Source organism: Salvelinus sp. IW2-2015, linkage group LG8 (genome assembly GCF_002910315.2).
Source record: "Salvelinus sp. IW2-2015 linkage group LG8, ASM291031v2, whole genome shotgun sequence".
Classification (NCBI taxonomy): Eukaryota; Metazoa; Chordata; class Actinopteri; order Salmoniformes; family Salmonidae; genus Salvelinus; species Salvelinus sp. IW2-2015.
This window is the reverse complement of record NC_036848.1, coordinates 13,876,817-13,902,555: the sequence shown is the minus strand read 5'-3', so window position 1 is coordinate 13,902,555 and position 25,739 is coordinate 13,876,817. Positions and strand designations below refer to the sequence as shown.

Sequence of the window (25,739 nt, the reverse complement as noted above, 5' to 3'; positions counted from 1 at the left end):
ATCTATAGCTCACATTTCTATGTAAATTTAGTCAGGTCGCCCAAAAAAGTTACATATTGCCACTTTAATTTTACATTTGTTTTGTCTGTGAACTTTAATAATGATCAACATAAAGAAAGACAGTTAAAACTCAGTAATCCCATTGGACTGGATGAATCCATATTCAGAAGACAGAATATACTTACCACACAATCTAAAGGGGCAGCAGGTAGCCTAGTGTTTACAGCGTTGGGCCAGTAACCGAAAGGTTGCTAGATCGAATCCCCATCAAAATCTGTCATTCTGCCCCTGAACAAGGCAGTTAACCCACTGTTCCTAGGCTGTCATTGTAAATAAGAATTTGTTCTTAATGACTTGCCTAGTTAAATTTAAAAAATGAAAGCATAACAGGCATATGTCAAAAAAGCAAGAAAAATCTAAATTACTTTATTAAGAAGGCACATCAACACCAAAAACGTCACATTCAGTTGCTTCGCAAGTCATGATAAAACCTAAATCACAGATAAAGGCATGTGTAATTACTGGCTATTCTCCAAACCAAATACAATATGAACAACTTTAGTCAAATTCCCCATCAACTCTGAACGTGATCATAAACGTTTTGGACAAAACTTTAACATTTTAWTCACAATGCTCTGTTTGTCCCTACCAGTAAAGTTTTTCATACAAACCATCGAAATAAAAGTGCATTTATGGTCCCTCTGAGTTTGACAATGGAGTAGATTGTTATCATCTCGATAGCAAATATTTACATTTTCTACACTGGTAAAGGACATTTGAACTTGAATAACCACACATTAATTTGCCCATGTTGCTAAATACATAATCAAGATCAACTTATTTCATAGTCAACATATGATACATTTTAAATKATAGGCATGATTCACAGCATGTTTAATGCATGAGGTAAAATATGTTTTCCTGGAAATGTATCATAAGATGTATTTATTATAATACTCCAATCAAGTGTAGACATATGGATTAAATGCTACTAAATGTGAGGCRTGACAACCAATCAAATAAATATTAACATTTTCTAAAACATCAGAACGACAGTTCACTGAACTAAAGATAATTTAAAAGCATGATTCACCTGAAAACATCTAAAAATGAGTTAGTTGACGTTCACTTTCTGCAGGGTTATGGCACTCACATTAAGGGCATCCTCACCTGGCAGAAGCTCTCTCAACAGGAATGAAAGCAGCATCTATTGAAAATAAAGAGAAGCAAAAGGTGAATCAACATAACTGTACAAGAAAGTCTAGACATACAGTACCAGTCAAGAGTTTGGACACACACTCATTCAAGGGWTTTTCTTACATTATAGAATAATAGTGAAGATGTCAAAACTATGAAATAACACATATGGAATCATGTAGTAACCAAAAAAAGTGTCAAACAAATCAAAATATATTTTATAAAGTAGCCAACTTTTGCCTCGATGACAGCTTTGCACACTTTTGTCATTCTCTCAACCTGGAAGGCATTTCAATTAACAGGTGTGCCTTGTTAAAAGTTCATTTGTAAAATGTATTTCCTTCCTAATGCATTTGAGCCAATCAGTTGTGTTGTGTCATGGTAGGGGTGGTATACAGAAGATAGCCCTATTTGGTAAAAGACCAAGTCCATATTATGGCAAGAACAGCCCAAATAAGCAAAGACAAACGGCAGTACTTTAAGACATGAAGGTCAGTCAATCCGGAAAATTTAAAGAACTTTGAATGTTTCTTCAAATGCAGTCGCAAAAACCATCAAGCACTATGATGAAATAGGCTCTCAAAGGACCGCCACAGGAAAAGAAAACCCAGAGTTACCTCTGCTGCACAGAATATGTTCATTAGAGGAGTTAACTGCACCTCAGGATGCAGCCCAAATAAATGTTTCACAGAGTTCAAGTAACAGACATCTCAACATCAACTGTTCAGAGGAGACTGCGTGAAATCAGGCCTTCATGGTCGACTTGCTGCAAAGAAACCACTACTGAAGGATACCAGTAAGAAGAAGAGACTTGTTTGGGCCAAGAAACACGAGCAATGGACATTAGACCGGTGGAAATCTGTCCAAATTTGAGATTTTTGGTTCTTTGTGAGATGTAGAGTAGGTGAACGGATGATCTCCGCATGTGTGGTTACCTTCYTGAAGCATGGAGGAGGTGGTGTGATGGTGCTTTGCTGGTGACACTGTATGTAATTCATTTAAAATTCAAGGCATACTTAACCAGCATGGCTACCACAGCATTCTGCAGCGATACGCCATCCCATCTAGTTAGCGCTTATTGGGACTATAATTTGTTTTTCAACAGGACAATGACCCAACACACCTCCAGGCTGTGTAAGGGCTATTTGACCAAGGAGAGTGATGGAGTGCTGCATCAGATGACCTGGCCTCCACAATCACCCGACCTCAACCCAATTGAGATGGTTTGGGATGAGTTGGGACCACAGAGTGAAGAAAAAGCAGCCAACAAGTGCTCAGCATGTGTGGGAACTGCTTCAAGACTGTTGGAAAAGCATTCCAGGTGAAGCTAGTTGAGAGAATGCCAAGAGTGTACAAAGCTGTCATCAATGCTACTTTGAAGAATCTAAAATATATTTAGATTTGTTTAACACTTTTTTGGTTACTACATGATTCCATATGTGTTATTTCATAGTTTTGATGTCTTCACTACTATTCTACAGTGTAGAAAATAGTAAAAATAAAGAAAAACCCTGGAATGAGTAGGTGTCTAAACATTTGACTGGTCCTGTATATTTTTWGAACATTTGACAGATATCAAATATAGAGAGACAGAACTGCAACATTGATGAGAGGACATTAGGATCTTGACGCCAGAGTTCTCTCTTCCAGTGCTCTCTACAGAAACTCAAGAGGCTAGATACGCACATAGACCAGCTTCTTGTTTTCTTCACAGTCCTGGAAGAGCTTAAATGCTGTCTCCATATCTGTCTTCTTCAAGATTAAATAGTTTGAATCTAAAATGAGAACATGTTGTTAGTGAACTGTGACAAACTTCTGTCCAAGCATGAAAAGCAGAATTCCAAACATTTAGATATAAAAAAAAAAAACACTGTGTATATCACGTACATCTGGCATTGATGAGGTGGTGAGCTCGGTCTTTGGTCTCATGCTTCTCCTCACTGCTGCGATGGTGTATAGGYCATGTCACCTCCGGCAAGCCCTCGGGCCACTGTTTCTCACGCAGGTTGTCGATATAGGAGGCAATCTGTGCTTCCGTTGGGTTCATATTATTCAAGAAGCTGTTCACTTTCCTAGAGAATATTATAAAACGTCATGCTGGGATTCTCAAAAGGACAAATGTAGATCATCCTATTACTCTGTCAGTATGACGAACCAGGACTGCAGTGGYAAAAAATGGGAGAATATTTCACAGTTCTTACTTTTTCAATATCGGCATGACGGGTTTCAGAATCGCATCAAATATGTTCAGAAGGATGGAATTGCCTGGAGGGCAAAGTAGGGTGCTGATTATTACACACTATTAAATGTAATTCATAACCATCCTCAAAAGGTGACTCTAATTAAAATATAAACATCTAAAATTACATTGAACAAAAATATAAACGCATCATGCACCAATATTTTTCTTTTTACTGATTTACAGTTCATATAAGAAATCAGTCAATTGAAATAAATTCATTAGGCCCTAATCTATGGATTTTATATGACTGGGAATACAGATATGCATCTGTTGGTCACAGACACCATTATTCATTTATTTATTTTTTATAGGGGTGTCGATCAGAAACCCAGTCAGTATCTGGTGTGACCACCATTTGCCTCATGCAATACGACACATCTCCTTCACATACTGTTGATCAGGCTGGTGATTGTGGCCTGTGGAATGTTYCCCCACTCCTCTTCAATGGCTGTGTGTCGTCGCTGGATATTGGCGGAAACTGGAAAACACTGTCATACACGTCGATTCTGAGCATCCCAAACATACAGAATGGGTGACACGTCTGGTGAGTATGCAGGCCATGGAAGAACTGGGACATTTTCAGCTTCCAGGAATTATGTACAGATCCTTGCAGCATGGGGCCATTCATTATCATGCTGAAACATGAGGTGATGGCAGCGGATGAATGGCACGACAATGGGCCTCAGGATCTCATCACGGTATCTGTGCTTTCAAATCGTCATTGATAAAATGCTAATTGTGTTCAATGTCCGAAGCATATGCATGCACATACCATAACCCCACCGCCACCATGGGGCACGTTGACATCAGCAAACGCACGTTGACATCAGCAAACACACCCACACGACACAATACATGTTGTCTGTCATCTGCCCGGTACAGTTGAAACCAGGATTCATCTGTGAAGAGCACACTTCTCCAGCTTGCCAGTGGCCAATCGAAGGTGATTATTTGCCCCCTGAAGTCGGTTACGATGCTGAACTGCAGTCAAATCAAGACCCTGGTGAGGACGACAAGCACGCAAATGAGCTTCCCTGAGACGTTTCAGACAGTTTGTGCAGAATTTCTTCAGTTGTGCAAAACTACAGTTTCATCAGCTGTCTGGGTGGCTGGTCTCAGACGATCCCTCATGTGAAAAAGCCAGATGTGGAGGTCCTGGGCTGGTGTTATTACAAGTGGTCTTCGGTTGTGAGGCCGCTTAGACGTACTGCCAAATTCTCTAAAGTGACATTGTAGGCAGCTTATGGTAGAGAAGTTAACATAAAATTCTCTGGCAACAGCTCTGATGGACATTCCTGCAGTCAGCATGCCAATTGCTCACTCCCTCAAAAATGTTGACATCTGTGGCACTGTGTTGTGTGATGAAACGGCACATTTTAAAGTGGCCTTTTATTGTCCTCTCACAAGGTGCACCTGTGTAATGACCATACTGTTTAATCAGCTTCTTGAAATGCCACACCTGTCAGGTGGATTGATTATCTTGGCAAAGGAGAAATATTCACTAACAGGGATGTAAACACATTTGAGAGAAAAATAACCTTTTTGTGCATATGGAAAATTTCTGGGAGCATTTATTTCAGCTCATGAAACCAACACTACATGTTGCACTTATATTTTTGTTCAGTGTACCATTTTATATGTATTATTATTTTAATTTTAAATGTAACCTAATTTTTCTCCCCAATTTCGTGATGTCCAATTGGTAGTTAGTCTTGTCTCATCGCTGCAACTCCCGTACGGACTCGGGAGAGGCGAAGGTCGAGAGCCGTGCGTCCCCCGAAACACAACCCAACCAAGCCGCACTGCTTCTTGACACAATGCCTACTTAACCCGGATGCCAGCCTCACCAATGTGTCGGAGGAAACACAGTGCGCCTGGCAACCGTGTCAGCGTGCACTGCGCCCGGCCCGCCACAGGAGTCGCTAGTGCGCGATGGGACAAGGACATCCCTGCCGGCCAAACCCTCTCCTAACCAGGACAACGCTGGGCCAATTGTGCGCCACCCCATGGGTCTCCCAGTCACGGCCTGCTGCAACAGAGCCTGGACTCAAACCCAATATACAATTTCAAACAAATTAGGAAGTTAGAACTAACCAGATATTGCTTTCAACAAATCAAAAAGGGCTTTGGTTGCTTCCATTTGCTCCCAGCTGGATTGTTCCTTTTTCAAACACGGTGAGTCTTCTAATTTTGGCTGACTCCCCATTTCATTTCCTTTACTCCTGGGGATCCCTCCTGACATTTTGAAAGTGAGTTTCTCCTTTTTATTCGACTTTCCACCGAAAGGATGTGATGGACTGTCAGCGAGGTCAAATTGCGAGCCTCCATTTTCACTGGAACGTCGCAGTCTACAGAAAGAGTCAGTCTGGTCTTCAGGGGTGTCTGATTTCGTTTGGGCCAGACACTCCTCTGATCTAGATAGCCCTTTGATTGCCATCTTTAGGTGAGTTACGGGGTTCTCAGATTCCTCGGTTTTGTCTGCATTAACCAAAATGTCAGATTTCTCTATTGGTTCGGTCTCGTCATCTCTGCAGCACTCAATGGAACTGGGTTCTGAAGGAAAATCCTCATCACATTGGGAGATGATGATACATGGGCCCCGTGCCAGGTCATCCCTTGTATCGCCATCCAGGTTCTCAGTTGCAGTTGGGTCTGCAGCCTCCGTTGTGTTGGCATCATCTGGTTTGGTCCCTCTTCCAAGGCTGTTGTGCTTGTCCTGAAAAATTCAATGTGCATTGCAGACCTGGGTTCACATACATGTACATTTGATTATTAATTATTACAATTCTTGTTTTTGGTATGAGTATGTTTGAGTATGATTAAATAATGTGGCCCAAATCAACTAGCTAATACTTCTGTTTGAGGTATTTGAAAATATTTTCTAATAATTTCCAATAAAAAGCCTACTATTAGAAAATATTCCCAAATAGATTATTTCAAATACCAAACAGGACCTGCTTTCAAATGCATGAGATTATTTGAAAATACGGGGTATTTTGTTTTTCTTAAACTTTTTACCCCTTTTTTCTCCCCAATTTCGTGGTATCCAATTGGTAGTTCCAGTCTTGTCCCATCGCTGCAACTCCCATACGGACTAGAGAGAGGCGAAGGTCGGCCGCACTGCTTCTTGACACACTGCTCGCTTAACCCGGAAGCCAGCCGCACCAATGTGTAGGAGGAAARGCTGTATCGCTGGCGACCAAAGTTGCGGCCGGCTGCGACACAGCCTGGGATCGAACCCGGGTCTGTAGTGACACCTCCAGCACCGTGATGAAGTGCCTTAGACCCCTGTGCCACTCGGGTGGCCAGGTATTTAGTTTAAAATATATATATATATATATATAAATACCCAAATACTTACTTTCAAATGTCTTTGAAAGTTGTGCATTGAAACACTATCACAAATACTGACTGACTGCTAGAGATTCACAACTGGTTTGGTTTCTTAATCCACCAGCAGAGGGTATCATTTGCCATTTGTGGTGACACTGACATGATACAAGACGACCTGGCTTGCAAGCCTTGCTCAACAGGTTATTAAAATGCCTACCTCATCTTCCTCTTGGCCCGGAGTCAGGAAGTAGGCCAGGCCACTGAAGAGGCCCCACACTTCCCCCACATGATCCTCTTCAACCAGCAGCTTGTCCAGAGGACACAGAAACTGAAACACTGGCTGAGTGTGGCCCACTAGAACATCAGACACCAGCTCCTGGAGAGGACATTTATTTTTATCATATCAGATCACCTATCTGTGTGCATTTATGCTCATGCCTGAAGTATGCCAGTGTACCTGTAAGAAGAGCTTGAGAGACTTTTTGGCTTCTTTAAAATCCTCATTGATGTTCACCTCAGTGCTCTCCTCTAACATGGATAGGGAGGGTAAAGTAGCAGAGTCCTAAAAAAAACAATCCAAACAAGGGAAAAATAATAATAAAAGATCAATTGTAAGATATGTAGATAAGAGCGTCTGCTAAATGACTCAAATGTAAATCTGGACCCATGTTGAGGATGCAAAAGGGAGACCAGCGTCAAAAGAGACTATACAATTCAGACTATTAGCATTGGTTGTATCTAATTGTGCAACATCCATAAGATGTCAGAGATAAATGAAACAGTACGGCATCTGTTACATTCACAAGTCCTGCAGCGGTCTGTTTTAACAACAGTGCTGTGGTTTTGTCATCTTGAGACCCAACAAAATAAGGAAGTTACCATTGGTCTCATTTCTCAAAAACATTTTACACTGAATTCAATACCAAACAGCATAGCGGCTTTACCTTATTTCATTGGCCATGAGGTTACATAGTGAAATGGTACCTTGTGCAACACAATAGCAACAATACAATCTCCCTCTTCATAATTCCCTAACCTGCCATAGGTTGCGGAAGTGGATGATGTCTGTTTGGGTCTTCCTCACGTTCCAGTGAAGGTTTTCAGGGTTGTCCCTCTCCTCCAGGTGAACTGTAAAACACAGTTCGTCGTTTTCCCTCTCCACCTACAGACAGTAACATCTTACTTTACACACCATTCTGGCACAAACAGATAACAGAACGACCAAGGACATGTCTTCACACAGCTCAGTTTCATAACTAACAGTAGTTGCATTCAAAGCATTCCACAGTGACTTGTGTGCGATTAGTGACTTACACAAGGGACGCTGACAGCCCAGTGGCCAACTRGCCACAGCTCATACGACAGCTTGAATTCCATCATATCCTCTTGTACACTGTTCCAGTAGCTCTCCAGATCACTGTCCTCCTGGTGAAACAAACCAATGACAAAATAAAAATGTCAGCAGTGTTATTTCATCCTCAGTTTGATACTTAATGTTACCAGACTATAAATAGAACAATGTTTGGGGAGGAGAGAGGACATTCAGAAATAATATGAAATAATCTTCTATTGGATAGATGGCAAAACTGTCTGTACATATGCACTGTCTTTAGCACTGTCTTTAGAAATCAATTGAATTGCTATWAAAAAAAAAGACTAGAACAGGGTGAATAGTGCAGTGATGACTGCAGAGCCGCTCTTTCTGGTGCAGTGTCCTTACGCTGTCAGAGTCCTGCTGGTTCCGGATGGAGCCCTCCCGGCTACTCCCTTCATTTTCGTTTGATGGACGACCCTCGACAGACATGGTCGTGACAACCAGCGCCTCCTCCCTTTTCTTCATCTTCTCCCTTTTAGCCTTATTCAATCTCATCTTGTCAAGGAATTTAGACCAGCCTTCCTTCAATTTGTTAGCTGGAAAAACAACACATATCCGATTAGCTAAGTGTCAAAATTGTTCATTGCCCTTTTCTATGTCATAAATTGACTGCAAACTGTGATAACTAAGGCAGGGGAAAGAAAACAGAATAAACTGGACATTTTAATTAGCCTAGTGATGGTTTCAAATACACAAATACCCTCACCTTTCTTTTTGGACTTGCTGTCACTGGTTTGAGCATCCTCTGTTTCATCCTGCGTCCTAAAATGGCCACCAAACAAAACCAAAGCACAATTTCTTTCTGTGTTCTCTGCACCCTTGCAGCACTGAAGCATGTTTATTAAAGACAAGAGAGGCAGCCTGGTAGGAAAAGGTCCACTCACGCTCCACTGGCCTGGCTCTCCAGGGAGGCTGGAGAGGCCCTGTCAGAGTGGGACCCACACAGCTCCTCCACAGAGCTCTTACGGGTCGCTCCATCCAGCTGACTCACCACCAGCTGGTTGAGGTTGTCAGGGTCTGAGAGCCACCGCACCAGCAGGTCCAGTACTGAGGGCATGGATAACAAAGTCAATGTGGTGGGATACCTACTACAGAGTAAAACCACATAGTAGTGGGACAAAACCATGTTCAARAAATACTAAACAAAATATAAACTGCCCCATGTTTCATGAGCTGAAATAAAATATCTTATTTGGGAAGCTTATTTCTCTTAAATCTTGTACACAAATTTGTTTACATCCCTGTTTACATCCCTGCATTTCTCTTTTGCTAAGATAATCAATCCACCTGACTGGTGTGGCATTTCAAGAAGCTGATTAAACAGAATGGTAATTACACAGATGCACCTTGTGCTGGGGACAATAAAAAGCCATTCTAAAATGTGCAGTTGTCTCACATAGGTATCTTTTGGTTATCACTACGGCAACAGCTTCCAGGAACGACACAATATTTACATCTTACAGTTATTCCGAAAGTAAGCAAAAGGAATAAATGACACAGATGTCTCAAATTGAGGGAGCGTGCAATTGGCATAATGACTGCAGGAATGTCCAATAGAGCTGTTGCCAGAGAATTGAATGTACATTTCTTAACATAAGCTGCCTCCAACGTTGTTTTATAGAATTTGGCAATACGTCCAACTGGATTCACAACCGCAAACTACTAGTATGGCATCGTGTGGGCGAGCGGTTTGCTGATGTCAACATTGTGAATAGAGTGCCCAATGGTGGCGGTGGGGTTATGGTATGGGCAGGCATAAGTTACAGACAATGAACACAATTGCATTTTATCGATGGCAATTTAAATGCACAGAGATGTCATGACAAGATCCTGAGGCCCATTGTAGTGCCATTCATCCGCCGCGATTACCTCATGTTTCAGCATGATAATGCACGGCCCCATGTCGCTAGGATCTGTACATAATTTCTGGAAGCTGAAAATGTCCCAGTTGTTTCATGGCCTGCATACTCACCAGACATGTCTGCCATTGAGAATGTTGGGGATGCTCTGGATCGAGGTGTACGACAGCGTGTTCCAGTTCCCGCCAATACCAAGCAACTTTGCACAGCCATTGAAGAGACCAACCTTCCACAGGCCACAATCAAAAGGCTGATCAACTCTATGTGAAGGGGATGCGTCACGCTGCATGAGGRAAATGGTGGTCACACCAGATACGGACTAGTTTTCTGATCCACGTCCCAACATTTTGTTTAAGGTATCTGTGACCAACAGATGCATATCTGTATTCCCAGTCATGTGAAATCCATAAATTAGGGCCTAATGAATTTATTTAATTTGACTGATTTCCTTCTATGAACCGTAACTCAGTAAAATCTTTGAAATTGTTGCATGTTGCGTTTCTATTTTTGCTCGTTTCTATTTCTGCTCGTTTCTATTTTTGCTCAGTATATATAGTTACCATTACAAAGCCATACATGTAAATTATCCAAGCCGTTTCACTGGCTCCTGTGATCAGAGCCACTGACCATTATAAAAAWATATATATATGTTTTATTGTCACATAGGTGCAGTGAAATGTGTTGTTCTACATTATCTGCAGGTTTCAATAACACATTGTGTTAGCTTTCCTCGAAAGGAGAGCCCTAGTTTAGTTACAGCATGGTATGTGCACTATTTCTAAACTCTATCCTTTACTCCTCATGATAGAATGATAAGAAACAATGGTTTCGTGCTAATTCTTTCTTTTTTGTAAACTTCAGTAAATGTGCTGAGAGAATACATGAGGCACTGATAGGCCTATATTGTGGGGTTTACCTTTCAAGGCAACTATCTCATTTAAGGCACAGTGGCTGACTGCCAGTCCCCATAGGGACTGTGGTAAAAGGTTTCGCACCAGTGCTTCAGAGAACACTCGGAGAACTTCAACCTCCTCTCCTCTAGAGCGGAACAATGGTTTTCTGACACACAGAGAGAGAGAGAACAAAACAGACAGACAAAATTTATAAAAATAGTCTATTTGGAATCATGACAAAGTGAGCAATAATACCTAGATTGATGATATTAGGACAGAGCATAACACATTGATAAGCGAGACATTCTATCACCGCAATACAGGCCATTCTTCCATCATGTGACAACTTGCATAGTACCCTAGGTCACATTAAATCTTTCTTTTTTTTAAGTTTGAAATTCACAACCTAGGATGTTAATGATTTATCCAAAACAATCACATATACATAAACCACTTCAACAGTATAGGCAAGCGATACAGCTGTAGAACGGCAACTCAATATGGGTGATGACATAATCTATTGCTTCTATTGATATTCTACTAGCGACTTCAGGAGAGCCGTATTACCTATGAGACTGTTTGGCATTATGGAGGTGCTGGGTCAGGATGCGAATGCAGCCCACACTTGCAGCACAGATGTCAAAGTCTTTGCCTCTGCTGATGACTTGATRGATGACTTGGTCAAACTCCCTCCACAGCACCTGGTGCAGGAGCTGACTGTCACAGGGCTCAGGGACGCTGTACCAGGGGAGGACTAGCTGGGCGTAGGCACAGTCAAACACTGGGGAAAACGTACACTCAAAATCAACAAAGGCAATATAGTTGATGAAGACAAAAATAAAATGTACATTTAAGTGCATTCGGAAAGTATTCAGACCCCTTCACTTTTTCCACATTACAGCCTTATTCTAAATTTTATTGTTTATCCGTCATCAATCTACACACAAAAGCCCATAATGACGAAGCCAAAACTGMTTTTTAGACATTTTTGCATATCTATTAAAAATTAAAAACAGAAATACCTTATTTGCACAAGTATTCAGACCCTTTGCTTTGAGACTTGAAATTTGGCTCAGGTGCATTAGGTTTCCATTGATCATCCTTTTAATGTTTCTACAACTTGAAGTCCACCTGTGMTAAATTCAATTGATTGGTCCCACAGTTGACCGTGCATGTCAGAGCAAAAATCGGCTTGATTCGGCGAGGTCGAAGGAATTGTACCTTGAGCTCCGAGACAGGATTATGTCGAGGCACAGATCTGGGGAAGGGTACCAAAAAACATTCTGCAGCATTGAAGGTCCCCAAGAACATGGTGGCCTACATTCTTAAATAGAAGTCTGGAACCACCAAGACTCTTCCTAGAGCTGGCCGCCTGGCCAAACTGAGCAATCGGGGGGATAGGGCCTCGGTCAGGGTGGTGACCAAGAACCCGATAGTCAGTCTGACAGAGCTCCAGAGTTCCTCTGTGGAGATGGGAGAACTTTCCAGAAGGACAACCAATCTCTGCAGCACTCCACCAATCAGGCCTTTATGGTAGAGTGGCCAGACGGATGCCACTCCTCAGTAAAAGGCACATGAAAGCCCGCTTGGAGTTTGGCAAAAGGAACCTAAAGGACTCTCAGACCATGAGAAAAAAGATTCTCTGGTCTGATGAAACAAAGATTGAACTCTTTGGCCTGAATGCCAAGTGTCATGTCTGGAGGAAACCAGGCACCACTCATCACCTGGCCAATCCATCCCTACGGTGACACATGGTGGTGGCAGCATCCTGCTGTGGGTATGTTTTTCAGCGGCAGGGAGACTAGTCAGGATTGAGGGTAGGATGAATGGAGCAAAGTACATAGAGATCCTTGATGAAAACCTGCTCCAGAGCGCTCAGGACCTCAGACTAGGGCGAAGGTTTACCTTCCAACAGTACAACAACCCTAAGCACACAGCCAAGACAGCGCAGGAGTGGCTTCGGGACAAGTCTCTGAATGTTGTTGAGTGGCCCAGCCAGAGCCCGGACTTGAAACCGATCGAACATCTCTGGAGAGACCTGAAAATAGCTGTGCAGCCACGCTACCCATCTAACCTGACAGAGCTTAAGAGGATCTGCAGAGAAGAATGGGATTAACTCCCCAAATACAGGTGTGCCAAGCTTGTAGTGTCATACCCAAGAACACCCGAGGCTGTAACTGCTGCCAAAGGTGCTTCAACAAAGTACTGAGTAAAGGGTCTGAATACTCATGTAAATGTGATATTGCAGATTTAGTTTTTTATATACATTTGCAACAATTTCTAAAAAACTGTTTTTGCTTTGTCATTATGGGGAATTGTGTGTAGTTTGAGGGGGGGAAACGATTTAATACAATTTAGAATAAGGCTGTAACGTAACAAAATGTGTACTTTCTGAACACACTTCAAAAGAGCCCTGAATATTGTAAGTGAAAGGCTACATTTTGTACTTATGATTTATTCAAAAGTGTCGGTTGAAGTGAGCTGGGAAATTCATTTTAGCAGGATTATCAAAAARACTTCCCGACAGAAAACAGTCCAAACCGGTCTGAGCATGCCTTATACAAAATATGCCAACCAACTCGTTCCATTTACAAGCAGAGCTTGGTAAAGCAACACCCGCTTTCCATAATCCACAGCACAGCACATTGAAAGAGTTATTTTTGTGTCCATTGCCTCAACATCTTTGTCACCCAAGCCCCAGATCATGTAACATGAGATATGTCTGCAGCTGCATTGCTATCCTATTCAACTGTGTCACAGAATACAGAAGAACTACATTTGGCTGACTAAGTACACTAAGGAAAAGGGCAGAATGTTGGCTCAAAATGTTTTCGTTATTTGTCCTTGATCTTAACAATAGACTCCACTTTACAAATCTCTTACCCTGGCAGAAAGCCTGACAGGATTACTTACAAAAAAATGTCTAGGAACATTCTGGCAGGATCTCAAATTATGCAGAGCAAAATTGCACACCTTGCTGAAGAGATCTCTTCACATGGGGAAACTGTGTCTCCTGTGACGTTTCAGCTTTAGTGCTTGTTGTATCAGTCACATCACAACCTAAATGGTCGGTGGTTTCCTGTAAGACAATTCAGATACATTACAGTAGAGTTCAGTACAGTAAAGAGTACAGTACAGGACACAGTAAAGAGGTGATTATAGTGTTTGGACATCATTCATTCCTTACCATGTAGATTAAGTAGAAAGATGTCWTAAGTTCATTTTCCATGTAAAAGAAACCATGAGCACTAACATGTGAAGTTGGGTGTCAGTTTGACGTCTTGTAAAACTGATTTAAAAAAGGGGTCTTAGAAAACATCGACCAGGGAAAAAAAGGGAAAAAGGTATTTGAAATACATCAAAACCAGTGGAGGCTGCTGAGGGGAGGCCGGCTCATAATAATGGCTGCAACAGAGCATATGGAATTTCATCAAACACATGGAAACGATGCATTTGATACCATTCCAGCAATTCCGCTCAAGTCATTACCACGAGCGTGTTCTCTTTAATTAAGATGCCACCAACCTCCTGTGATCAAAACACTACAATGTTGAAGTGAAGACCACTGTCAATTAAAATCAACACATTTAGTTTAGTAAAAAAAAATCTGCCTTTTGTATGTTTAAGACAGGTTGCCTTGTGCCTTGAAATTCTGTTGCCAAAAACCCACATACCTTCAAGATATTTTCTAATTTCTCTCCTTCATGAGGGAGGATAATGAAAGTTCACAGAAGTAACAAGGTAGACCTATCAATTAGTTATAGTGTTGTTACTGATATCAATTTTGTTGATCATTTATTAAATGATTAAAACTAGAAATTCTGTTACCAAATCGCTAACAGAATTTCGGGAAAATCGGTAAAGGAATCTGCAATTGAGCTACAATGGGAAATCATAGTAGTCAACGCCGGACGTCCATGGACGTTGACAAGCAGATTTCAACACCCACAGAAACCTGAACCGGCATAAATTTGGCCCTAACATAGACGTCCATGATAGGTTCAGATTTGGTTCCGTAAATCCGAACCAACCATAGACGTCTATGTTTCACAAGTTTGGGCAGCACTGTATAGTACAATAGAGTAGAGTTCAGTAGAGTAGAATAGAGTTCAGTACAGTGCACAGTAGAGCACACTTCAGTTGAATACACTATAATGTACTGTACTCTACTTTACAATACCCTACTGAGCTTTACTTTGATGTTAAGACTTGTGAAACATGATAGTCTATGATAGGTTAAGATTTGGCCCAGTCCGGACCAACATCATTTGTTCTTGTTTGGTGGCAGAGCTCAAATAAAGCTGCAATATGTAACTTTTTGGGTGACATGACCAAATTCACATAGAACTGTATGTTATAGATCTGTCATTCTCATCGAAAGCAAGTTTAAGAAGCGGTAGATCTGTTCTATGTGTGCTGTTTCTACGCTATGCTATTTCTGCATAGCACAGTTTTAAAATAATAACCAGTCTGTAGAATAATACCCAAATTGGCAAAGAAGGATATTGCATATTTCTACCTTTGCGTAACAGGTGGAAGTTTTGGATACATCACAATGAAGAGAACGACTTTCGTATCCATAATTATGCATTTCTGTGTAGTACACATCAGGGACCCGTGATGAAATTAAATTTCCGCAAGTCTATTTGCAGGTGTCAATCCAATTCAATTAGCTAAGTTTAAAGGTGCTACACATATTATTTATATGTATTTGTCCATAATATACCGGGCGCTAATAAAGCCCAACAGTGGAGGTGTCATAACACCCYTAAAACCTAGCGGTCAAAGACTTAAATGATTCCAATAGGTTTTCACCATTCATTTTTCCCATAGGAGATTTTACAAACACTTCAAATAAGGGCTGTGTTTCTTGTAGGCTTACCCTGGTGTGACATTTTGATAACCATGTAAATCTCTCGGACAAGGGGACTTTTAMCAATATTCTCTGGAGCGGCATCTGTTGTCAAAATGTTGTGACTTTGTGGTTGTGTTATCTAGCGGAAATCGCCCTGTTATTTCCTGGTTGCTAAAATACTGTTCGCTCAATTTCAGTTCACGTAAAAAAAAAAGCAAGCACTGAATCGAGTAGGGAAGCACTGTACCATCTAAATCGCAAAATAGTTTTCACAGATGTTTGAAGCTGGTGGACCAAAACCGCCCACCACCTTATTAATTAAAACAGGTGGTGTTATTGAAAATATATTTCACAGCGATTTAGATGGTACAAGGATTACTGGGCTAGGGGGAACACCATTATTTCGCGGGTGTTGTCATAGCGCTCCTTTCTTCACCCATGTATCACCTTATTTCCCCCTCCACTTGTAAAAATATGGGCAATTTGCCACCAGCTATATATAGGACACGAGGAGGTCCATGTCAATAACTTTCCATTATAATTGTATACGTTTCATTTGACCCCACAACTACGACAACCGTAATGTTTCATTGGCTAACGACTTAATAGATTGCAGAGAGGCAATCAGTTGAAATATTAAAATGTTTGGTGCTATTAATGAGTGAACATTGACATCACTGACATGAATCATGAACTGGTTACATTGTTTCTGTCATTTTGTAAACAAAAGTAACGTGCATGGCTCACTTGCCCTGTTACATTGAATCTCATTATGAGCTTTACATTGTAGCAACGATGATCTCTCGTGCAGATGAAAAAGTAACACCTTACTGCAATTGAATAGTCAGTCATAACAAATGCATAGAATATTTAAATTACCTGGAATAAATCTTCTTCAGCCACATCGTCTGTCTGAGTTCCGCTTTCCCGCCTGGTCTTTATTAAAACATTTGGGGTTGATTGCCAAAATAGTAAACATAAAACAATTTGAGCCGCTACTTGTCCGCGGTCAAATAAATACCACACAAACCCAAGAATGATGGCAATAGACAAGCGCAACAGGTACATGTTCTATCTTTTCAAGACGCCAGTCTCATTCATTCAACTATTAAGTTTCCATTCAAGGTAGCTATTCAAAATMTTAGTCTAGGTCTTCATCTATAAAAACATTCATTCACAGAGGAAAGGCAAAGGTCATTTTCAACTTGCTTGTCTTGATAAAACATTAAAAGAAATAACTATACACCCGGAGGAGGGCTCTTCTTCTTCTCCTTCTCCTTCTCCTTCAAAGTTTGCTGGTGTATTGCCGCGGCCACTTCTTCTTCTTCGATGGGGTTTAACGGTGGTTGGCATCCAATGTTAATGGRGCATTACCGCCACCAGCTGGACGGGGTATTGAATAAGAAAAACAAAAAAAACATTCCATATTGCCGCCATCTACAGTACGGGGTCTTCTTTGATATTATGTCTGTCGGCAAACAAATACTATAGGTGCATGCCCCCACCTACTGCTTTGGCTGTATATGAGGGTTCTGGTCAAAGGGAGTGTTTTGGTTGGGTATGCAACTGATTATGGTATGGCAGGCCATCTGTTGGGAGAAGGGTGCAATTGCGGACCGCAATTTGGGGGCGTTCCTGCATGTGGGCATTCCTGCATCTGCAGAAACCCCTKTTTATACTTTTATTGGTCCATTATTAAGTTAGGACAGGCGTTCTGTGGGTGGCACTGTGTGCTCTTTTTGAAGGATGGGTCCCAGTCTCTCGGGGGTCCTGGGATCCGGGGGGATGGGGTGGTGTACCGGTCACTGGGATGACAACCCAACTTGGGATGGGAGGAGGTTTTAGCATATGCAAAAGTGGAAAACAATTGGAGGTTTACTTAGTAGCAATGCAAATATCATGGTACAGCTATATGGACGCTCAGTCATGACTTTAATGGTAAGCTTACAAACATATCTTATGATAAATATAATCGAAACTTGTATCTCATTATGGTAAATGGTGAAATAAGTATAGCCAGTTATAATTGTAATGGCTTAGCAGATAATAAGAAAAGACGATCAGTGTTTTCCTGGCTAAAAGAGAAGGAATATAATATCTATTGTTTACAGGAAACTCATTCAATAATTTTAGATGAAGTTGTGTGGGGAAAGGAATGGTGGGGGGTGAAATATACTTCTCCCATGGGCAAAGAAACTCAAAAMGGGTGATGATATCAATTAACAATAATTTTGATCCGAATGTGCAAATTGTCCAAAACGATCCCCAAGGTAGATGGATTATTTCAAATATGTTATTGGCTCATTAATTAATTTATATGGTCCAAATAATGATGATCCACGCTTCTTTGTGCATATATACGTATATACATATATACTAATAAGTAATACAAGACTCTATTATTAGGGTGGCAGATTATAATACGGTTTTAAATACATCAATGGACTGTGAAGGACAATCAACAACAAAAATTATTGGTCACATACAAGTGTTTAGCAGATGTTATTGCGGGTGTAGCGAAATGCTTGTGCTTCTAGTTCCGACAATGCAACAATATCTAACAAGTAATATCTAACAATTTCACAACATATACCCAATTCACACAAATCTAAGTAAAGGAATGGAATTAAGAATATATGAATACATGGACGAGCAATGTCAGAGCTGCATAGACTAAGATACAGCAGAATAGTATTAAATGCAGTATATACAGTTGAAGTCGGAAGTTTACATACTCCTTAGCCAAATACATTTAAACTCAGTTTTTCACAATTCCTGACCTTTAATCCTAGCAAAAAGTTAGGATCACCACTTTATTTTAAGAATGTGAAATGTCAGAATAATAGTAGAGAGAATTATTTATTTCAGCTTTTATTTCTTTCATCGCATTCCCAGTGGGTCAGAAGTTTACATACASTCAAWTTGTATTTGTCACGCCRTGACCGTAGAGAGCTTTTTATGTCTCTATTTTGGTTTGGTCAGGGTGTGATTTGGGTGGGCATTCTATGTTCATTTTCTATGTTTTGTATTTCTTTGTTGTTTGGCCGGGTGTGGTTCTCAATCTGAGGCAGCTGTCTATCGTTGTCTCTGATTGAGAACCATACTTAGGTAGCTTTTTCCCACATGGTTTTTGTGGGTAGTTGTCTTCTGTTTTTGTGTCTTCACCAGACAGAATTGTTTCGTGTTGTTACATTTTGTTATTTTGTCTCAGTGGTCAGTTTTTTAAATAAATAATCATGAACACTTCCCACGRTGCGATTTGGTCCACACCTTCTTCATACGACGACCGTTACAGTATTTGGTAGCATTGCCTTTAAATTGTTTAACTTGGGTTAACGTTTTGGGTAGCCTTCCACAAGCTTCCCACAATAAGTTGGGTGAATTTTGGCCCATTCCTCCTGACAGAGCTGGTGTAACTGAGTCAGGTTTGTAGGCCTCTTTGGTCGCACACACTTCTGCCCTCAAATATTCTATAGGATTGAGGTCAGAGCTTTGTGATGGCCACTCCAATACCTTGACTTTGTTGTCCTTAAGCCAATTTGCCACAACTTTGGAAGTATGCTTGGGGTCATTGTCCATTTGGAAGATCCATTTGCGACCAAGCTTTAACTTCCTGACTGATGTCTTGAGATGTTGCTTCAYTATATCCACATAATTTTCCTGCCTCATGATGCCATCTATTTTGTGAAGCGCACAAGCCCCTCCTGCAGCAAAGCACCCCCACAACATGATGCTGCCACCCCCGTGCTTCACGGTTGGGATGGTGTTCTTTGGCTTGCAAGCCTCCCCCTTTTTCCTCCAAACATAACGATGGTCATTATGGCCAAATAGTTATTTTTTTGTTTCATCAGACCAGAGGAAAGTACGATCTTTGTCCACATGTGCAGTTGCAAACCGTAGTCTGGCTTTTTTTATGGAGGTTTTGGAGCAGTGGCTTCTTCCTTGCTGAGCGACCTTTCAGGTTATGTCAATATAGAACTTGTTTTACTGTGGATATAGATACTTTGTACCTGTTTCCTCCAGCATCTTCACAAGGTCCTTTGCTGTTGTTCTGGGACTGTCTCTTATACACATCTAGATGTGTATAAGAGACAGACATTCAGGCGTTTGGAAATTGCTCCCAAGGATGAACCAGACTTGTGGAGGTCTACAATTTTTTTCTGAGGTCTTGGCTGATTTCTTTTGATTTTCCTATGATGTCAAGCAAAGAGGCACTGAGTTTGAAGGTAGGCCTTGAAATGCATCCACAGGTACACCTCCAATTAACTCAAATGATGTCAATTTGCCTATCAGAAGCTTCTAAAGCCATGACATCATTTTCTGGAATTTTCCAAGCTGTTTAAAGGCACAGTCAACTTAGTGTATGTAAACTTCTGACCCACTGGAATTGTGATACAGTGAATTATAAGTGAAATAATCTGTCTGTAAACAATTGTTGGAAAAATTACTTGTGTCATGCACAAAGTAGATGTCCTAACCGACTTGACAAAATTATAGTTTGTTAACAAGACATTTGTGGAGTGGTTGAAAAACGAGTTTCAATGACTCCAACCTAAGTGTATGTAAACTTCCGACTTCAACTGTATGTCATTCTTGCTGGCGCCAAAAGTGAAAAAAGCGTTGATAGGGGACAGAATGCAGTTGGACTATCAAATAATTGGCATATACATTAGTCTTACAGAATTTCCACTTGGGCGAGAATATTGGAAATTTAATAAAACTTGTTTTTAACTAGGACAGAAGGATTTATAACAGACTTTTTTCCAAAATAACATAGATACAGCAGATCCTCTTATTGTATGGGACACTTTTAAATGTGCCTTCGAGGCCATGCAATTCAATACTCATCTCTAAAACAAAATCACTTTAGGTCAAAAGAGTCCATAGTTAACAAAGGAAATAGAAGGACTAACAATACAGATAGATAGCAAGAAAAAAAGAAATGTAGGAACTTATTCAAGAAAGATGAAGTGTAATATATTATAAAAATTAAGCAAACTGCATGCTAACAAAAATAATTTACTGAAACTTGTTACAAATGACGGAGTCACCCATGATTCACCAAACTATATTTTGAAAGATGAAGCAAAGTACTTTAAGCATATGTTTCTGTCTCCATCTCCACTAACCAAAGTTAATTGTTCTATTAATAATGTAAAATTAACAGCTGTACAGAAAGACTCATGTGAAGGCCAAATTACAGAGGAGGAACATTTTTGATGCAATTAAAGCCTTTAAGTCTGGGAAAACTCCTGGGCTGGAAGGCATACCAGTTGAGGTATACCAAACCTTTTTGATGTACTCAGATGACCGTTATTAGCATGTTTGAACCACTCCTATGAAAATGGCAGATTATCAGATACTTAYCAAGAAAGTKTGATTTCATTATTACTGAAACAGGATCCAAGTGGTAAATATAAAGATCCAGTCCATTTAAAACATTTGGAGGCCCTTACACTTCAGTGTTGTGATGCAAAGATTCTAGTAAAATGCATAGTGCATAGAATTAAAAAGTATTGTCGGATATTATTCATCCTAATCAGACAGGTTTTTTACATGTATAATACATTGGAGATAATATAAGACAAGTACTGGAAACAATAGAACACTGAAAAATCTGGGAAACCAGGCCTGGTATTCATAGCTGACTTTGAAAAGGCGTTTGATAAACTATGACTGGAATTTATATATAGTAATATGTGTCACATATCAGTTTGCCAACAACGTTTAAAAAAAAAGAATACAACCTTGGTCTCTTTTTTGCTTTCTTGAGTAAGGCAGCCACAAAATGCAGGTGTTTCAGCCTAGCTCAGTGCTTTCTGTGGTGGTGGGGCAGCCAGCTAAAAATACGAAGCATAGGGGTTGGTAATGTTCTCTTGTTGTGCCGTGAATGGCACAGTGTTCTGTCACTCATGGGGACACTACGTCACCGCAAAATCTATGGGTAGAGCTCGAAAATTCATGCCCCTTGGGTGCTGCCATAGAGTTACATTAGAAGYGCCCATCTAAGAAGGCTCAAGGACATTGGCCACAGATAAAATGGCGTCAAATCGCATTATATCTACAGCAGCTTTGATTGGACTCTCAAAATCTTTGCTAGCAAGCTAGCAATCATCCTCATGGATAAAGTCGATAATCTAGTGGCAAATCCTTTTCAATCCTTGTCATATGTAGAGAAATTATAGATTAAACGAATCCTAAACATTACACAACAAGTTGGAATTCGCAAATTCAACAATGAGTGTGTGAAGGAAATTAAACTTTGAAGAAACAGTCTTGAAAATGTTAATCTTGGCTTTGGTGTCATAAACAACCCTTGGTTCCTGCCTGTGCTGGTAAAGATATGAGGGGGGGCTGTCATGACCCTCCTCCTTAGGACCATCTGGCAGATCGCCGAGAATATGTTCTTAAATTATTCATTTTTTTATCTTTATTTAACTAGGCAAGTCAGTTAAGAACAAATTCGTATTTACAATGACGGCCTACACCGGCCAAACCCGGACGATGCTGGGCCAATTGTGCATCGCCCTATGGGACTCCCAATCACGGCCGGTTGTGATACAGCCTGGAATCTAACCACGGTGTCTGTAGTGACGCCTCTAGCACTGAGATGCAGTGCTTTAGACCGCTGTGCCACTCGGAAGCCCATGTTCTTCAATTTAAGATAGGACACGGTGCCAGACACATACCGGAACTAACCCTATGAACTAGGCCTATGTAACGTGTATGTAATCAGTATATAAGGGAACTAACGTGTCTTCCCCGGTAGAGCTCCTGATCGACATGTGTACTTGGTGCATTGAGTTGGTTGGATCCTCTCCAGCGCACTGATAATAAACAATGTGTCACGCCCTGACCATAGAMAGCCCTTGGTTCTCTATGGTGTAGTAGGTCAGGGCGTGACTAGGGGGTGATCTAGTATATCTATTTCTATGTTGGTGCTAATGTTGTTCCCAATTAGAGGCAGCTGTTTATCGTTGCCTCTGATTTGGGATCATTTCCCCACCTGTGTTTTGTGGGATATTGATTGTGTTTTGTGTTTTTGCACCACGTAGTRACGRTTCGTTGTTCGTTTATTGATTTATTGTTTTTGCTTTAAGTTTAACTTTTGAAATAAATATGTGGAACTCAACAGACGCTGCACCTTGGTCCCATTCTTACGACAACCGTGACACAATGATTCATTTAAGATTGACTTTGAGTGTCCCTGTGTAAGAATATCCACAATAATTGGGCGTCACGAATAGGATGATTGATTCTGCCTGAGGAGCTTTCCAGTGGTGGTCTGCGAGGAAAACCGGTGGCACATTTTATAAAGCGTGGGGGAAATTCCTGTCTGAACAAAAGTGGATTAGACCCGCCCAGACCAAACCCTTACTGTGAGCTGCCCAGGAGGAGACACATCATCCGCAAACAATTGAGGGACGGCAACTGATTTCAGTAACTCAATTTAAATTAATCTGTATAAAAATAAATGATAAAAAATACATTTAAGGCGAGTAATGCATAAAAAGGTACCCATAGTCTTATAGAGAGAAGGCTATTCACTAGTTTTATGAGAAGACTAGAGCTAGGGCGTAATGGTACCATAGAAAGCCCCTCTGACAGCTGTCTGTAGGCATTTAGAAGAGAAGTGTTTTCGTGGTCTGCAGCCACTACAAATAACACAAGGTGTTTTTGAATACAGGGTGTTATTTACAGTACCAGTCAAAAGTTTGGACACACATACTCATTCAAGGGGTTTTCTTTATTTGTACTATTTTCTACATTGTAGAATAATAGTGAAGACATCAAAACTATGAAATAACACATATGCAATCATGTAGTAACCCAAAAAGTTAAACAAATCAAAATATATTTTATATTTGAGATCCTTCAAAATAGCCACCCTTTGCCTTGATGACAGTTTTACACAGTCTTGGCATTCCCTAAACAAGCTTCACCTGGAATGCTTTTCAAACAGTTTTGAAGGAGTTCCCACATATGCTGAGCCCTTGTTGGCTGCTTTTCCTTCCCTCTCCAGTCCAACTCATCCCAAACCAACTCAATTGGGTTGAGATCTGGTGATTGTGGAGGCCAGGTCATCTGACGCAGCACTCTATTACTCTCCATCTTGGTCAAATAGCCCTTACACAGCCTGGAGGTGTGTTGGGTCATTGTCCTGTTGAAGAACAAATGATAGTCCCACTAAGCGCAAACCAGATGGGATGGTGTATCGCTGCAGAATYCTGTGGTAGCCATGCTGTTTAAGTGTGCCTTGAATTGTAAATAAATATCTGACAGTGTCACCACGAAAGCACCCCCACACCATCACACCACCTCCTCCATGATTCACGGTGGGAACCACACATGCGGAGATCATCCGTTCACCTACTCTGCATCTCACAAAGACATGGCAGTTGAAATAAATCAAATATTTGGACTCATCAGACCAAAGGACAGATTTCCACTGGTCTAATGTCAATTGCTCATGTTTGTTGGCCCAAAGAAGTCTCTTCTTCTTATTGGTGTCCTTCAGTAGTGGTTTCTTTGCAGCAATTCGACCATGAAGGCCTGATTCACGCAGTCTCCTCTGAACAGTGGATGTTGAGATGTGTCTGTTACTTTAACTCTGTGAATCATTTATTTGGGCTGCAATTTCTGAGGCTGGTTACTCTAATGAATTTATACTCTGCAGTAGAGGTAACTCTGGGTCTTCCTTTCCTGTGGCGGTCCTCATGAGAGCCAGTTCCATCATAGCACTTGATGGTTTTTGCGACAGCACTTGAAGAAACTTTTAAAGTTCTTGAAATGTTACGGATTGACTGACCTTCATGTCTTAAAGTAATGATGGTCTGTCGTTTCTCTTTGCTTATTTGAGCTGTTCTTGCCGTAATATGGACTTGGTCTTTTATCAAATAGGGCTATCTTCTGTACCACTTCTACCTTGTCACAACACTATCAGGAATCAAGGTAAGACCCAAYTGCAGACTATGTGAAGTAACAATGTTTATTGTAACAACAGGGGAAGGCAAACGACAGGTCAAGGCAGGCAGGGGTCAATAATCCAGAGTAGGAGCAAGGTACAGGATGGCAGGCAGGCTCAGCGTCAGGTACAGGCAGAGTTCAGTAATCCAGAAGTGGAGCAAAGGTACAGGATGGCAGGCAGGCTCAGGGATGGGCAGAGTAAAGGGTCAGGACAGGCAAAGGTCAAAAACCAGGAGGGCGAGAAAAAGAGAGGCTGGGAAAAGACAGGAGCTGACAGGACGAACACTGGTAAGCTTGACAAACAAGACGAACTGGCACAGACAGACCGAAAACACAGTTATAAATACCCAGAGGGTAAGTGGGGAAGATGGGCAACACCTGGAGGGGGTGGAGACAAGCACAAGGACAGGGTGAAACAGATCAGGGCATGACGGTACCCCCCCCCCCCCCCCCCCCTAGGGACGCCACCTGGCATTTCACCTGGGTAGATACCTGGTGGACTGGGGTGCCGGCGGTGAAAGTCGGCGATGAGGGCCGGGTCCAAGATGTCTTTAGCGGGAACCCAGCACTTCTCCTCCGGGTCATAACCCTCCCAGTCAACCAGGTCCTGGAAACCCCTGCCCCTTAGTCGAACCCTCAAGAGACGTCTCACCGTGTACTCAGGCTGGCCATCAATGACACAGGAGGGGGATGGGCCTAGAAACAGAAGACAAGGGGCAATCGGACATGGTTTTGACTCTAGACACAGAAAAGGTAGGAAAAGTACGGAGGGTACGGGGCAACAGAGGACGAACAGCAGAGGGGCTAATGATCTTGGCACGGGGGGAAAGGTCTCGGCTTCTGGGGGTGTAGCCGCGGCAATATAGTGGCGTGCCAGCGCCTCAGGCTTGACCTTCCTGGATACCGGTCGGAGCTGCGGAAGCGAAGTGGCCCGGACCTTTGGTAAATATGCAAATTCGATTCCCTGAGCCTTTGGTAAATATGCTAATTGTTTTTCAGGAAAAAGATGTTGGTAATG

General features: G+C 41.4%; 1 protein-coding gene across 1 annotated transcript; it reads right to left on the bottom strand.

Moving 5' to 3' along the window:
* Positions 1-676: 676 nt before the first annotated feature.
* On the bottom strand, positions 677-17,089 carry LOC111967457 (uncharacterized). Its single transcript, XM_023992494.2, has 16 exons — positions 16,634-17,089; positions 13,873-13,978; positions 11,467-11,680; positions 10,923-11,065; positions 9,032-9,194; positions 8,854-8,909; positions 8,493-8,683; positions 8,087-8,197; positions 7,809-7,934; positions 7,230-7,334; positions 6,990-7,148; positions 5,534-6,155; positions 3,399-3,462; positions 3,085-3,269; positions 2,884-2,972; positions 677-1,207 (listed from the first exon to the last, which is right to left on the bottom strand). The coding sequence occupies exons 1-16, from the start codon at positions 16,820-16,822 to the stop codon at positions 1,115-1,117; spliced, it is 2,616 nt and encodes an 871-aa protein (XP_023848262.1). The 5' UTR covers positions 16,823-17,089; the 3' UTR covers positions 677-1,114.
* Between the last annotated feature and the right edge of the window lie 8,650 nt (positions 17,090-25,739).